A 16,028-nucleotide genomic window follows, 5' to 3' on the forward strand; every position below is an offset into this window, starting at 1 on the left:
TATCAGGCAGTACTATATCCAGTATGAATATGCCCACTAAAGTATAAAAACTTGCAGCTGTTTAAATAACATGACAAACTCAGAGGTATTCCAACCAATCACTTGGGCCAGAACAATTACATAATAAACAGGAACATCTGGACCTCAAACGCACGGTGCATCTCAGCACCAGCTCTACAGATTAACTGCACTGCAAATCAGAGCAACAACACATGCCTTTAAGCATTTGGATCCCATCGGTTATTCAGCTCATCACGTTACGCACTTAAGCAATCAGCAATGAAGTCCCCTGCTCTGGTCTTACCTGCCAGTGAAGTCAGATCAAACGCATCACGACCAACCAGAGCTGCTGGAGGACAGCAGAGGGAGAGGAACAGTGTACTGATGTCATGAAAACGGGAGTCAAATAGGAGTAGGTTGCTTAGATCATAACAACAGGTTTTAGTCTACTGATCTTTCCCCAATTTTAGACTGAAAGAAGCCTTCGCAGCAGAAGTCCATTTAGAAACATACACGCTACACCAGTAAAATGAAAAAATAACACTGTGTTAGCATTCTGGACTTCAGTCTCATTTGCAAGGACAATAGCTTTCCCTCATGCATTGTATAGCTTCAGCCTGTCAGCCTCAGGTCCACAGTTACGCCTGCACAGCACAATCACACATATAAACGTTTACATACACTTCCACACGTAGCAAAAGCATCCCAACACCACCGAAGTAACTCTCACACAGGAGACAGAATCAAGTTACTTATGAAAGCTTTCCAGATACTCCTATAAAAGATGCCAATGCACTGCTGAAAACCCGGAGCAGACAAGAGAGCCATAACAAAAATCAGACTACTGCCAGAAGTTGGAAACAGCTTGAGATCTACTCCTCAGAGGCCCCTAGTCATAAAATGGAGCCTTTCTGAAAGTCGTAAGCAGACTGCCCTTATGTAATCAGCACTGTTCAACTCCTATTTATATTTTGTTAATATCTGTGTCAGAAGAAAATGGATTCATGAGAATCTATCCAGAACAAAAGAAGCAACCAGTGAACTATTTGCCCTTGCACGTTTCGAGTCCTTTTCGGTCTCCTTAAAGGCCAGCCCCCACAAATGAATTACCAGACTCAGACAGATGGAACCAAACACTTCTCCATTAAACTTTGTTTTGCTTGAAACATAACCAAGTAAAATAAGTCCCTTAATATGGAAAGGAAGAACTCCTAAGTTTTCATGCAACGTTCTGTATCAAACCAGAGATCTGAAAGAACAGCAAGTGCTAGTAACTGTTCTTATAATACACCAGTATCTAAAGTGAAGAGATTTCCTCAAACCAACATTTTGAGTTACCCTAAGGGACTTCATTTTGTCTTATAAAACATCAAATACTTTGTTTTGAAATTATATGAACAAGATTTGAAGACACACGTTCAAAAGGGTAGTCAGAAAAATCCATACAGCTGAGTACTCAGACAGGACAGCTCAATGCAGTTCGGTCAGCTCAGCATTCCAAGTTCAGAGGTATGACCACGAGTGGAAGGCAAAAATAGGTAAGGTGAAAGCATGAGCTTATTAAGACCTAAGACTCCTAAAACGATAATTCATGTTACCGTTTTTTCCATAACTATTCTGCGTGCCTCTGAACTGTTCTTATCTATGTCAATGGAAGGAAGGTCAAAGATAGAGGACCCTGAACAGGTGTTAGTACCCTCTTTGAAAGCACTTTTCAGGCAGCTTCAAAGGAGCCCAATGCCAAGATCCACACAAACACTACAAAAAAAAGACAGACTAGCTGTAACTTGAGATGCTTAGATCAGTGAACAACCTGCTACATTCTCTTTTCTTCTTTGTCTGGTTAAAGAAAAGCTTTCTTCGTGATGAACAGAGTAAGCCAAAGATTCTCTCATTATTGTTACAAGAAATAATGCCAGCTCTCATTCCTCTCCACATCCTCAAGTAAACTCAACACAGGGGGGCCAAAACCTTTAGTGCCTTTATGGAAGGCTTCACAGAAGAGGTTACGGCTAAACAAATGCCCTTCATGAAGGGAAGGAAAGGTAAAGATGACTGCATTACAGTCAGACCAACAAAAGGCACCCTTTGAGTGAATTAATTGGCTAACACTTATTTTACCTGTGCCAGTTGCCAGTAAACCCCTTGAGTGGAGGTTCTGTGTACAAAGTGGACTACTTATAAGCCAAGTGAAAGCATAAGCAAGAGAAAAGAAACTGAAGTACCCTTAAAAGCAAGACGTGCACACACAGAGGGCATCAGTCCTGACTACCAGCTGGATGAATAAATTTGTCAGTAGGTTAAGTAGTTCAAAAGTTCATTAACAAGGTTGGTTTGTTCTCCGTTTTATAAGCAATGTTTTAAGTTATGACTTCACTTACATATTTTAATTATTAAACAAAGGATACTGAACAGTAAATTGTTTATACAACTAAGAGTTGAATGAATTTCCTTTACTAATTGCCATTACCTTCTGGTGCTTAATGTTGACAGCACATGAATACCATTGTTAGAAATATATCAAAAATACTCATTAGAAAATACTACCTGTTTGCCTCCTTATAAACCCTATGTTCTCTAACAAGCCTCAACTTCCTCCGCTGTCAAGACTTCAATTGACAAGAGAGGAAGATGGACCTGCGAGGCTACACCTGACGTAACAAGTAAACTGAATACAGCCAGAACCTTTACAGAGCACTGAGGCCAACCAGCACAGACAGATGGCATCCACACCACCAAGCCCCCTCTCAGCTAGAGTGTTAACCTGGCTGTTAACGTAATTCTCCAAGATTCATGGCTCAGGCAGATTGTTACCACACTTGGAAAGCGAGAGATGCCCTGGACCAAAACTGCATCAGGGATGCTTTTAACAGTTTTACAGTAGACAACCAGAGCCCAAGTGCTTTTCCTATCGTTGTTTTGTTCATACCTACAAGGGATAGGCCAGTAGTACTAAAGAACACGAACAAAAGGTAAGTGGGGAGTCAGTACTGAGAAGTCAAAAGCCCCACCTAGGAAATAATTGAAAATACTGTATTTGTTCAGGTAAGTAGTCACAACACACATACTCTGTTGCATCAACTGAAGATGCAAACTGTGTTTGTCTTGAGCGAGCAGCAAAATGTCATTGCAGCTCATATGCTCTATTAAGGCATGCTGTAGAACAAGGAATTAACCAAGTGCTATTTAGAAGAAAGAATCAACAGGATGAAGGAGATTATTAGGGAATCTCACGGTGATACCTGGTGAGCCAGCAGATACAGAAACAGAGTGATGAAAAAGCATGCATTATCTACCAAACACTGAACACAAAAAACCACCTATTACAGCACTCTTTAAAAAGCTAAGGCCAAGACATGGCAATCTGCTAAATACCTACTGTTAACTCAAAAGAGCAGGAAAAAAAAAAAAAATCTTTACAAGAAGGTAGAAATGCCTGATAAAAATGATGGCACTGGAAAAGACAGACACCTCTTAAGAAAGCCACAAGGTCACTTCATTGAGGTGAGGCATCCCACTGTGCCTCAACAACAGGGTGACAGGCTACAAAATACCCACTTTGGCCACTGACTTGCTGCAACAGAACTACGCTCTGCAGCCAGAAGTAGAAAATCCTGATTGTTAAAGATGCATGACTTAATTAAAATCTGTTTTCAGCCACCAGTCTTCAGCAGATGGCTTCTCCTGTTCACTAATGCCCTGTAAAGACAGCTTTGTCCAACAAACATTTGTTTTCATTGTTACCATCCCTGGCCTTGCCTTTTAGCTATTTTCAATGCTATCTGAAATAAGATGCTCTTCAGTTAAAACAGTCTTAGCTTCTGTATCTGAAGTGACATGCCTGCTTTCTTTTGCGGTTCTGATAAATGCACAGTGTCTTGCAGCTATATAAAAGTGATGCCAAGAAATCCCAAGAGGCTGATTTTCTTGGAATAATCTTAAGTCAACAAAGCTTGATTCAAAATCCATCTTTATTCCCCCCTCATCTAAATCTCAGCTTGACAGAATGCTCCTTACTACTTATTTAGGAGAGGCCAAACTCATGCCTTCAGGTCAGCAACATAATCAATCATCAAGAAAAGAACATAAAATAAGCAGCAGCATTTAGGCTCCCTCACAAATTCACAGCTCCCACAGACACACGCTTCCAACTCCCTCTTAAAGGAAAAAAAGAGAAAAAAGGCAGGTAATTCAACCCTTCATCTGGACACAATACATCCGTGAAAACACCAACAAAACTGACCAGAAGACTGACACAGTGTTCTGTACTGGGGTACACAGGTCAGTCAGTAGTTTAAAAAAAAAAAAACAAACCAACAACAAAAAACCAAAACAACCAAACAAAAACCCCCAACCAACCAGAATGATTCAGTATGGACCACCACAGATAATAAACGACACAGGCTTATTTTATAGAGATCCTTAGATTTGTGGTGTTGACTTCACAAGTGCAGTCTGAGAATACATTTTTCCAATAAAGCCTATTAAAAAAAAATCCTATTCCTTTACACCCTCAGCCTCTCATTTTCACCCTGCTTGCCACACCCTCAGCAGTAGCAAAATCATTCTTTCAGGACTCTAATGTGAAAAAGGGAATGCTAAAATGCTTTTGGTTAAGATAAATTTTATCTTAAAAAAACAAATGGTACCACTTCACCTCCATCTCAATTCTGTTCACAGAGCATAGCATGAATGTAAACATGTTGGGTTTTTTTTAAAGTGTGTTTATTCCTAGATTGTAGTTCTGCTATATTTCAGTATTTGTAACAGCAAACTGTAAAATATCTTAACAACAGGCTTTGGAAGAGAACAGCATAAGGGCTGTTTACAGAAAGAGTTCACCATTCCACAGACACCCGAATTTTTTGAATGTTATTTCTATTTCATATCCATATTTGATTATAAGTACTTCTAATTTAAAAGAATTCCCTCTGATTTTCTTCAAGTAGGTCTTTGAAAACATTACTTTCAGACAAAGCATTATTTCCCACGACCAGATTAAGGGATTTAGACTATCAATTCTATATAAACACACACCAAAGCAGTAGATCCAACCACTTAGAGCCTGTTGCAGCTTGGGCCTAGCTCTGAACAGCAGGCAGGTACCAGAAGTGGTTCCCAGTAGTTCCATAAGCATACCACAAGCCACAACTTACATGCCATATAAGTGAACACACAGATATACTCCATTACAGCATCCACCCTTACCTTTTCTTTTTTTCCTAGTCTGCTTTGGTTTTCCAACGTTAAATTTATGAATTATTATAAAGAATGCAAGTTCCCTCAGTTCAAGGTTGTGTCTTCTTTCCAGCTGAATACAGATTTTTACATCAGTTCTCCTTGTTACTACAAGGCTACTTTACACAAGCTAAGGCTACGCAGCAAAGAAATTGTGTGAACTCATCATAATGAAGAGGAAACCGATACAATTTGCTACCTTTTCCAAGGCTCTTCCTTTCCTGATACACTAGTTCCCCAGAGCCACTGTGAAAACTTCAGGTGGCATTTTTTTCTCTATTCCACCACTTAATTCCATCACATTACTCGTATTTTTTTTTTTAAAGTTACTTGTCTTCAAAACAGGGATGACATTTTCTCAAATGCTAGTATCATCTATCAGCCATAAATTACCTAAATGACAGGCCATGTGTTATTCATCACTAGTTTCAAGTTTTGTTCAGCCTGGTTTTGGGGGATAACTGCACAAACATGGTGGTTCACCAGAAGCCACTGCTTTACAGGTTTCCACAGAGGAGTAACCTAATTTGCTGTTAAACCAGAAAGCCTAGAAACACTGCAGCAGGAAAAGAGGTAAAAGTTATGAAATCAATCTTCTGGCACAGCAATGTTTCCAAGCCTTCCTAATACACCAAAGCACCACAAAGCCAGTGTGGAAGACTGATTTGGAAGAGCAACTTGCTGTACAAACTGCTACTTGCCATGGAAAGCCGAACCCTGACTCCTTCCGAAGACAATGCAAAAATCCAACACACAGTAACGGATATGAGTGAGAAAACTAGGCCCAAAATTGTGTAAAGGAGATGCTTTTTTTTCAATTAAAGAAAAAAACACACAACAAATCAACACTTTTTGTCTCTATCAGAAGATAGCGCTTTTAAAGTATTGGAGCCACGAACTGGTTTAAAGTAACTAGGTGATCCTAGAAGAGAAAATGCTTTTCGAATTGACCATATTTAGAAATCAGCGGTTTTATTCTTGAACTGTATTCATGTTTTTCTTCAACCTTAGCAGAAGCCAAACCTCCTCCCTTTCACAGAAAAACTGATTTTACAGGCTAGACCAGGTCTTTACCAAATCTGTAGGGAGAACAAAGTTGCACTACGGACCAGAAGAAAATCTCGTACTCATGAGTCTCCTTAAACTTTGTCTGAAGACTATCCTAGGTTTCATGCAACGCAGTTTTCTCAGCTTGTTTCAAAACTCTCTCAAAACTACTGGTACTAGGAAATAAATGAAGTGCCCTCATTCCCATCAGCACAGGTTTGTGTCACCTGCCAATGCTTGTGGGTCAGCTTTTATGCCCCAAGTAATCCTGTGGACTTAATCCACAAGATTACCACTTCTGCATGACTGAGCCCTAAGCAATGAAGATCTTCCACATTTCCACAGAGATCTTCTGAAACAAGTACAAACTGGAAGAATTCAAGAAGGCACTTTGCAAATGTATCCCTCCTTTTTTGCCTATTCACTACCCCATCACCATCCCTTATTCTCAATGGAAGCCGCATACAAGATCGGGACATGATCTGGGTTTAACTAACACCTTTGAGGACATCTGTCCTTACCCCCCCCCCCCCCCCCCCCCCCCCCCACTTCCAGCCCAGAACTGACTCAGCTTTTGCACATAAAAGCCCTTAAACGATTGCAGATGGGCAAGTGATTGTAGGAATTTGCAGGGGAGAAGACTGGACTGGAACAACCAAGTTCAAAGAAACAAGCTGTAGTTCCAGATCTTCAATCAAGCTTTTCAAAGCTGTAAATGGCAAATGAATACTCCACCCCACCAAATTTTGTTCACAAGCCTTTGCTGAGCCATCTCCTACTGAGAAGCAATGTAGGCTAATGAATGTTGCCACTAACCTAACTGACTTTGAGCTAGAAAGTGGGTATCTCTCTCTGTTACTGATTTATAAATATTTGGTAATGGTGCTGACCCCCTTTATCAATTGCTCTGACGCTTACTCATGAAAAGTATTTAGGAGGAAAGATGTAACTCTTCATTAACAGTTTATTTTCCCTTTACTTGTACAGCCAACATTTTACTCCTCTCATCCCTTGGAAACTTGCCTTCCCTGGGGTTATACATCAGCTGTTGCACGAGTGCTGCCACTGCTGGTACTCTGCTGCTTCTGCAAATCAGGACTTGCAGATTTACTCACCCATTTGAACAGAGCAAGAAAAAAATACTTGACCAAGGAACAGGTATTAGATTTGGGGAAATGAGCTAACAAGGACATTCAACAAAGCCATTTTTCCTACAGCAGAACACAACTTCTCAAGTAAGACAAATTCTGTTTGTTTCTTCCACTCACAGACTTGAATTGACCTTCCCCATCATGGTCTCCTGACTAAAACAGTAAAAATTAAAATAAAATAAATAAATAAATAAAAAGGCTGAGCTACACATCCTGAAAGGAATCGGGGGTTAGTTCAAGCTAATGGGGCTGCACCGACTTTTGCAAAGACACAGACAAGTGAAACAAAAAAAACCCCAGACAATTAGGATCCAAGCATCATTAAAACACATTTCCTCTCTCAAGGAAGAATAATCATTTCACAATGACAGATAAACCAAATGAAAAGAAGGAATTCTGAAGGGCAGGAAGAAAGTGCTACAATCAATTGGACCAGGAAAACCCTCAAGATAGATAACAAAAGGCTATCAGGGGCTTTGCTCCTCTGCATTGAGCCCAGTTGTCACTGTGATGCAAATGAACCATCAACATACTAGCCAGCAGTTTGAAAGGTTTATCCTAATATTGTCACACGCAGTTTTTTTCCTCCAGCTGCTGCTAGGCCTCCAGCATGGCGTTTGCAATCCAGTAAGCAGAAGTATGGGACTGGGCTGAGATGAGCTTTGTGAGGAAGTGAGAATTCCAAGATGGCTTTACACTTACAAATATGAAATACTGCAGTATTACATTCCAGTAATACTGAACTCTCTATTAAATATGCCAAATAAAGAAATACTAATATGTTCTGGCATGGCAGCCTAATGACTAGAAATAAAGCATATGAAGATTTTAAGCTTTGTGAGAGCTCAAATCAAGAAAGTAAAGAAAAACTTATCTCTGATTTATTTCTGGATCAAAATAAGCTGGAGTCTACTTGTCCAAATCTTAATTTACGGCAAATACAAAAACCTGATGCACAAGTCGATTATTCTCCCTCAGGTACAACCCTGCAATCACAATCCAGTCAACCTCACATAATGCAAGAAGAACAAGGAAATGCAAACCAAACAAAGAGCCCCAACCCAAGAAGTTTGGCAAGAATTACCAGTCCTGTAAAAGACAGGAAAGTAAAAATATAACAAGGAAATTAAGACCCTTATTCATTTGCAGGAACTGCTTTTGTATATTCAGGTACACTCCAAGTAAAAATTAGGTTCTCTATATGAAAAATCAGATTGTAATAAAATAATATTTAACAAAGCATACTCAGTGTAAACAAAATGAAGACTTTCATATAAACTACTTTGTCTTCAGTATGACATGCTTCTAGAAAATAAAACAGGTTAAACTGATTTGATCTTGAAACAAATTAAGTGAAATGAAGGACTATCAAGTCTGCAATTTTACATATCAACAGTTTCACCATCTGATAAATATTTACAAGTAAACGTCTCGTCTTCTCATTTCTTAACAGCTCAACAAGTTTCTATCAAACTCTTAACTTCTCTACAAAAAAAAAATATATCTTTCAAGGCTTTAATAGACAGAATAGATACAGACACAAGTATTGTTTTTAAAAACAACATTTCTATTTAAATGACCAATGACATACAGAAAACTACATATAAAAAATCTGCTGAAGATGATCAGACTAAGAACTCCGGCATTTTTCAGCATGCTTTCTTCTCACAAAAGTTAAAGTACACTTCCTAAATATCTTTTTTCCACATGTGAAGTTATAGATTCCTGTAGAGACAGACCTTACACAAAGCTTTATGTTGGCGTCTACAGAATAAGTAGTAACAGCATTATCAGTTTCTATTTGAAATATAGAGAAGTTTAAATGTAGTTTGCAAAGAGTTAAATTGAAAAAAAATTCAATGGTCAGAAAACATACCTATTTTTCTTTTAGCAGAATAATTTATTTTCTCTTGCAAGTTATAGGGATGACCACATAGACTCATCTGTACAGGTTAAGTTGGTTCAATACAAAAGAATGCATCACAATATGAACAAACAAATGCATTTCACTTACCGAAAAAGCAGCATATTCTGTACCACAAACTACATTTTCATGAGACTGCTGACAAAGCAGAAGTTGTGTAGTGGCTTAAGGCTACGTTCTTTCCAGCCTTTCTAACTGTCAAATGTCTAGATACAGACAAAGTAACGTGAGCAGTCCGCTGCTTGCACACAGTTCTTGAGACCTTCCCTTTTGTGGTTTTTAACTATCATTTTCTGAAAATTACTTGCTCAGAAACATTTTTATTATTTCAGTCTAAACACTGTTCTAGTTACAGTTATAAAAAAGGCAAGTACCAGCGACCACTTCACAGAATTTAAGATAGAGCAGTTCAGATGTGTTACCTGCATAACAAAGACTTAACATTCAGAGCACGAAATTTATCATCCAATAACTTAATGAGAACATGACAGTCTAGATAGTTTAAAATATTTGTTGCCAGTAACACTATGATAAACTTGCTCTGTTCAAGTTTAGAATAGTAACTGGGGTTTTGTTGTATCCCATCTTCCCAGGCCAGTTATCAGGAGGAGACTGCAAGTGAACAAAATGGGTGAAGTACAAGAAGATGGTACTCAGTCAACTGCAAACCAGGAGGTAGAAATGCAAATAAAATTTGAAGGGGGGGAAAAAAGTAGGTAACTGATTTTGAAGGGGTTTTTTTTGTGCAAAGACAGATTTTGTGCTCACTAATCCAGATCAGGCTATGGCTGCCTCATTTAATGGCATTCAGCCTCCATCCTGCAAAAGGATATAAATACAAGCCACAAAAAGAGGCCTTGCAAGTTTTACCTTCTTTTCTACACCTAGGCAAAACCAGCCACAAGCAGTTCTCTCTCACTACCTTTCATTTAGTTTGCACTTCCTTCTCGCTACAGAGCCAGAATTTCTCAGTCATCTCTTGGGTCCTTATTCTGCTGGAAACTCAGACAGTCCCATACCAGTTAGTTAAGGGAACCTCTGTCCAGAAAACAAAGGGAAAGGTACGAAAGGTACGGAAGGGCTGACTGCACTCACAAAGCGGGCAGTCTGTTAGCTACAGTGAAACTAAAGCTGGTCTCCGGACCATGCCCAGCACGCATACAGCTGTGCCTGTATCTGCAAAGAGGAAAGACGAAGAGTAGCACCAGACAAGCTTCAAGCTAAGGATACCATTAGATCATGTTGCAAGTTATTGCAGAAATGCTAATGATTTGAACAATCCAATGTGCTTCTTTTCCCAGAACAGTAAGCGGGACAGAACACCCTACTGATTTTTTCCAGATTAAGTACCACATGGCACAGTGACAGAGCATAGTTCCAGAGACACAACATACTCATATGCAGACCTTCTGTGGAATCCACAGGTTTCACAGCCACATCATCAGTTCTGAAGACACAACTATCACAAACTCAACCAGAATAACGTTTGTTGAGAGTGCTTTTTTTGAAAGACATCGCAGAGTAACAAACAAAAAGCCCAGAAGTACTTACCAGCTGCGCTCAGTAAAACCTCCCCATCTCTTTTTGCAAGAAGAGATCCTAATCCTAGAACAGGTCCAATTTCAACCTAAGCAAGCTTAAAGTTCACTCCACAGTTCCACAATATGCAGTACTTCTCACTGCCTTTCCTATAAGCTTGCAGAAGGCACACAATGGAACAGCTGTTGCGTTCTGCTCCAGTGACAGCTACATTTCAATGGTGGATTAAGTGGTCCGCAACCATCATTACCTAACTCACAGGAGTATAGCAAGGTCTGTTTATGAAGCCAAGCAATGATGAGACATACTAAGTATCCTTATGAACTCTAGCATAGCCAAGGTGGGTAGAACACACTACAAGACACAGAATTTGCGAACTCCACAGTTACTAATTACTGCCTTTGTCCTGCCATTATACTACAATGCGTTATTATTTGCATTTTAATGTTCTTGCATACACCTTCAGGGCAGAAATCCTACTGTCTTAACTATCTCTATTGTCATGTGATTCTACAGCACTTTAAAAAAACCCATAGGTAATAGTGAAGCCTAACCACATAAACCAGAAACTAATTCCTTATCTCCCCTCTAAATTACAGTAGAAAGCTGGATTCAGTAGTACTGAGGACACTGATCTGAGAGTTCCTTTAGACATTTTTGTCTGGAGTTTCATTGCAGCTTAAAGATTTGGGGAATAACAAATCTATATTTAAACTAGTGTGCCTGAACTTTCTAACAGGTCAGACAACTCAGCAAAATAAAGCAGCAAGTACATATGCAGCCATGAGCACCTACGCTTTTCTCTGGTAACAATTTCCACAAAGAAAGTGATGAACTTCAAGACAAAAACCACGATACATTCCTTCTATGTGGCAATTCTTCAGCTAAAACAGTTTTTTAGCTAAAAGAAGATATAAGTTAGAATATTAGAATGTAGAGAATGCCTTGTACTAACACCTTCTTAGCTATAATCACAAATAATTGCCTCTTCTTATACTAATGAGCAAAGCAAAGTGGAAAGTAATTTAGACAATTCATTCAGGATAATAGCTTTGTGAGCTGGTATTACTGCTGAGAGATTCATTCTCAATTTCCTCGAGTACAATAACAGAGCAGCAGTAAGTTTTTCACTTCAAGGAGCTTTTCTATCCTACATAAATATAAACAGAAATTCCATTATCTATTGATAAAAACGACAAAGCAAGTTAAATAAAGTTTCATATGCTACAATTTCTTGTAACAGCCATCAGCTCCTTGGATCACAAGTGTAAATAAAACACTTCACTTACTGAAATCAATGAGAAACCTTCCAAATCCTTGCCTTTGGTACTGGGGCATGATCATTATGCAGGAGACATTGTACTTCTGCTGGCAAAGCTTTTCCTGTGGGAAGGAGAAACAGATCAAGTATGTCAAAGCACTGCTGAAGTGGGCAACTGCCTGCACCTGCCACTGTCCTTGTAAAATATCCCAATAAGGTGAACAGATGCATGGGGTCAATACCAAAGTCAAATAATTCCATGTTCATATTTAATTATAAGGAGGAATTATCAAACATAACAGTCAAGATTCTTCTAAATTAGCGAACTACTCAGCATCTTATTGTCCAAACAGCATAATGAAGTTCAAGTGCTGCAAAGGAGGACAGGAAGAAGAGGGAAATATTTTCATGCTTCACTGACAATTCTGTCAAGGATATGAAAGTGGAAAATAATATCCATACACACAGTGAAGTTGTATTTTCTGCAACTGCTACACTAAGCGCCTGCCAGTTCCCATCTTTGTCTTCTCTGTCAATGAATCTGGAGTCAGGCTGGAAGGGAGGAACCCCATACCCATAGAACTAAGCAGTTGCTACTTGAAGCATACTAACTTTTTCAAAGCTGAAGGCTTCTCACCTGGATCCAAATCAAGGCAGAACACTCAGAAGCCAGAGCTCTTTCAGACAGAATGCAGTCATATAACATACAGGCAACGAAGGCAAATATTACTGATTGTTTAAGACAACAGAAGGGAAAAACTAAATTAGGAAGCTGTTCTAACAATGTAAGGTTATAGGTTTCTTTCAGATTTATTGATGAAAGGAAGAGCCTTCGAGTCTTGTTACCTTTAACAGATTACACACACAGAAAAACAACCCCAAAATCAGCACAAGATAGTTTTGAGCAAGACCAAATAAATCAACCAAAAATATCCAGGTCAGCACAACTGACAAGAAGTTGTGGCAAGCACGTATATAGTTCAAGACACCTCCTATCACTTCAGCCTCCACACATAAGATGGCACTGACAGCATCACATGCCAGTATGTTAGTTTCCAAACATTTCTCCAGCTCTGAGAGAGAGCAGATACCAAAGCTGTTATTTCCCAAGGTCTCTTAGTTTCCACAGCACGGTGAAGTATTTTCTCTGTACAGGCTTCCCAAACTCTCAAGACTGCTGCTAACATGAAGTTCACATCCTGGCAACGTATTTGTAATCAAGGAAGAAAAGCCAGAGCATTTCTGCCAGCAAGAGCATACACCTTCAAAAAAACAACAACAAAACAACCAAACCAGGAAGGGGACAGGACAACACCTGCAACTGAGTAAATAATTTGAGATGAAGCTGAGGTTTTTTCTCCCAAAGTTTAGATAGCTAAAACATTTATGATCATCAAATCTGACAGACTGGCCAGAAGCAACAGGGGTGAAGCGGGGGAAGCAAATGCATCCTTGCTGAAAGAAGGAACAAACAGCAAGAGACACACACCTTAACATGTGCAGTATCTTAAATACATCTAGAAAATACTTGCTTATATAAGAATGGATGCATTTGTATGCCACAAAAGCTTCTGACTGACATAAAAGACAAAGCAAATTGTACCTACACATGTCACTGTTACTTTAATCCCAGGAAGGCCCACATGTTAGAAGGAATTGGTCACACCCCCAAGAGATGCCTGCGTAATATGCAGGTACTCTGACAAGATTTTTAGACTTCAAGATAGTATCTTCATACGAATCACTTCTTAAAGAAAGAAGATCATATAGGTGATAGGAGGTGGTGATACTAGGGGCAAGTAGTACTGAATTTCTGACTAATTGTATCAATTCATCACATTTCTTACGGACAATATTTGGAATCTTTTCCTGTTGCAGGCACATCTAATACTTGAACATTATTTTTGGTCATCTTTGTCCACATCCGTATTATTTTTGTCTATAGCAGCCACCTATTGCTTCAAAAATCACAGCCAAACCCGAACCAATAAACATCCACCAAAAAACATAAAGGCAGCATCCACTATAAAGTTAGGCAATGCATTCTTACATGCTCTGCAATGAGTAACCAATTAGATCAGATCGTACACAAGAAATGAACACAGCTGGCCTTTTATGGCTAAATAGCCAGCCTGAACTCCTAGCAGTAAACCCATGAAAACACATCACCACTTCAAGTAGCTAGCACTTTTAGAAATTAGACTTGCTATATATACTATTGCAAAAATGATGGGGGGGGGGGGGGGGGCGCAAAGATTTAACTTTCAACTGAAACCACAAGACACTTACCTTTTCCCCAATTCTCCCCATCCCGCTGGCAGGGGGAGTGAGCAAGCAGCTGGAGAAGTTTAGTTGCTAGCTGGGGTTAAACCACAACACAAACAAACCAACCAAAAACTAAACCAAAAAACCCCAAACCAACAAAACTAAACCCCAGTGCTTGTTGCTGCAAGTGCATGAAATTTCTCAATTTGCATCACTCTTTGAGACAAGAAAGTATGAGTGTATCTGATCTGAGACAATGCACACTGTATTTGAGATTTACAGAGATGATTTCAAGCTCCAGAACTGTTTTTCTTTGCTGTTGGCACAGGTATTAAGGACAGCGGGAAGTTACAAATGATTTAAAAAAACCCAACAAAAACAAACACTTTTTTTTTTTTTACCTTAGAGAAATATCCAACTAAATGGCAGCCTTTCTCATCATTTTTTGTAAGGACATAGAAGAGGAATGGTTCAACATCGTAATATAATGTTTTGTGGTCCAGAAAGAGCTTAGCTAACAAACACAGATTCTGACAATAAATTTTGCTCACATTTCCATCAACCTAGAAAGCAAGACAGATGCAGTTACTTCCAATGTCTCAAACATGTTAGGACAAAACAACTTATTGAATCAATGTTATCATAGAAGGAAAACATCATCAATATGGTGTTACATTAAAAAAAACAAACCCAAAACCAAACACCACATTAGGGTTCGGAAGAGAAATGCCCTAGCTTGTTAAATAAAAGTTCTCCAGTTTTAGTACCGATTACCGTGCATTTGTATGTACCCTCTGAGTATCCAGTTTTACCAAACAAAGTAACTTCACCTTTTAATTTTCAAGTTACACTTACCTCTTTCACTTCATTCCAGGAATGAAAATGAATATGACACAGACAACAATAATGTACTAGTTAAAACTACAATAAACTGTAGTTTGCTAGAAGGCAGTGGTGTACAACAATCAAAAAAACCCAACAAAAAAATCAAGTGTGCTATGCTGAATCCTTAAGGTGTAAGGCCAATGAATGAGTTGCCAATTACCTATCAATCACAGCAATGTTTTAGATAAATCAGACAAGATAAAATGTCTATGCCAGACTAAACGCTATCGAGTAAGAGAAGTGAATTTTCAGGCTAAGTACTACAATTAGTCTAGGTATGTTATATGAGTGTAAAGAGTCAAGCTGTGACTCAGACAGCTACAGAAAAGCCAGACAGATGCAGATTTCCTAGATCAATTAGTTACTCCATGAAAGGGAAGGCTCAGTCAAAGGCAACAGCATTTTTAAATAATCTTCTTAATGGAAAGGTTTGCTTGTGCTGACGTTCTTTGATAAAGTCACTAGCTGTATTTCATTCACACAGCCAGCCATATGGTACGCACGCTGTGCAGAGAAAGAAGCCATATTCTGTTCTAATTTGGTTTTAGTAAAAATCCTACTTACAAATCTGAGTAAAACCCAACCTTTGGGATATACTTAAGAGATTTCAAGGTGACTTCTGTAATATAGTTGAATTATCTGGATTAAAGAAAAAAACATTTAATGGACAGCTATTGCTTCTAAAGGTATCAGAATAAACTTGCATACAGCACTTGAG

At 38.9% G+C, this 16,028-nt stretch overlaps 1 protein-coding gene across 5 annotated transcripts in view; it reads right to left on the reverse strand.

Annotated features, from left to right (window-relative positions):
- Positions 1-16,028, reverse strand: part of KAT6B (lysine acetyltransferase 6B) — a 118,313-nt gene that overhangs the window by 20,272 nt on the left and 82,013 nt on the right. For all 5 annotated transcript variants that reach the window (XM_056352035.1, XM_056352034.1, XM_056352033.1 and 2 more), the window contains exons 11-12: positions 14,827-14,988; positions 12,189-12,282 (exon numbers count right to left, since the gene is read on the reverse strand). In XM_056352035.1, the coding sequence (XP_056208010.1) occupies positions 12,189-12,282; positions 14,827-14,988 (256 nt within the window). The remainder of the gene's footprint in view (positions 1-12,188; positions 12,283-14,826; positions 14,989-16,028) is intronic.

The sequence above is a fragment of the Falco biarmicus genome, chromosome 9 (genome assembly GCF_023638135.1).
Source record: "Falco biarmicus isolate bFalBia1 chromosome 9, bFalBia1.pri, whole genome shotgun sequence".
NCBI lineage: Eukaryota > Metazoa > Chordata > Aves > Falconiformes > Falconidae > Falco > Falco biarmicus.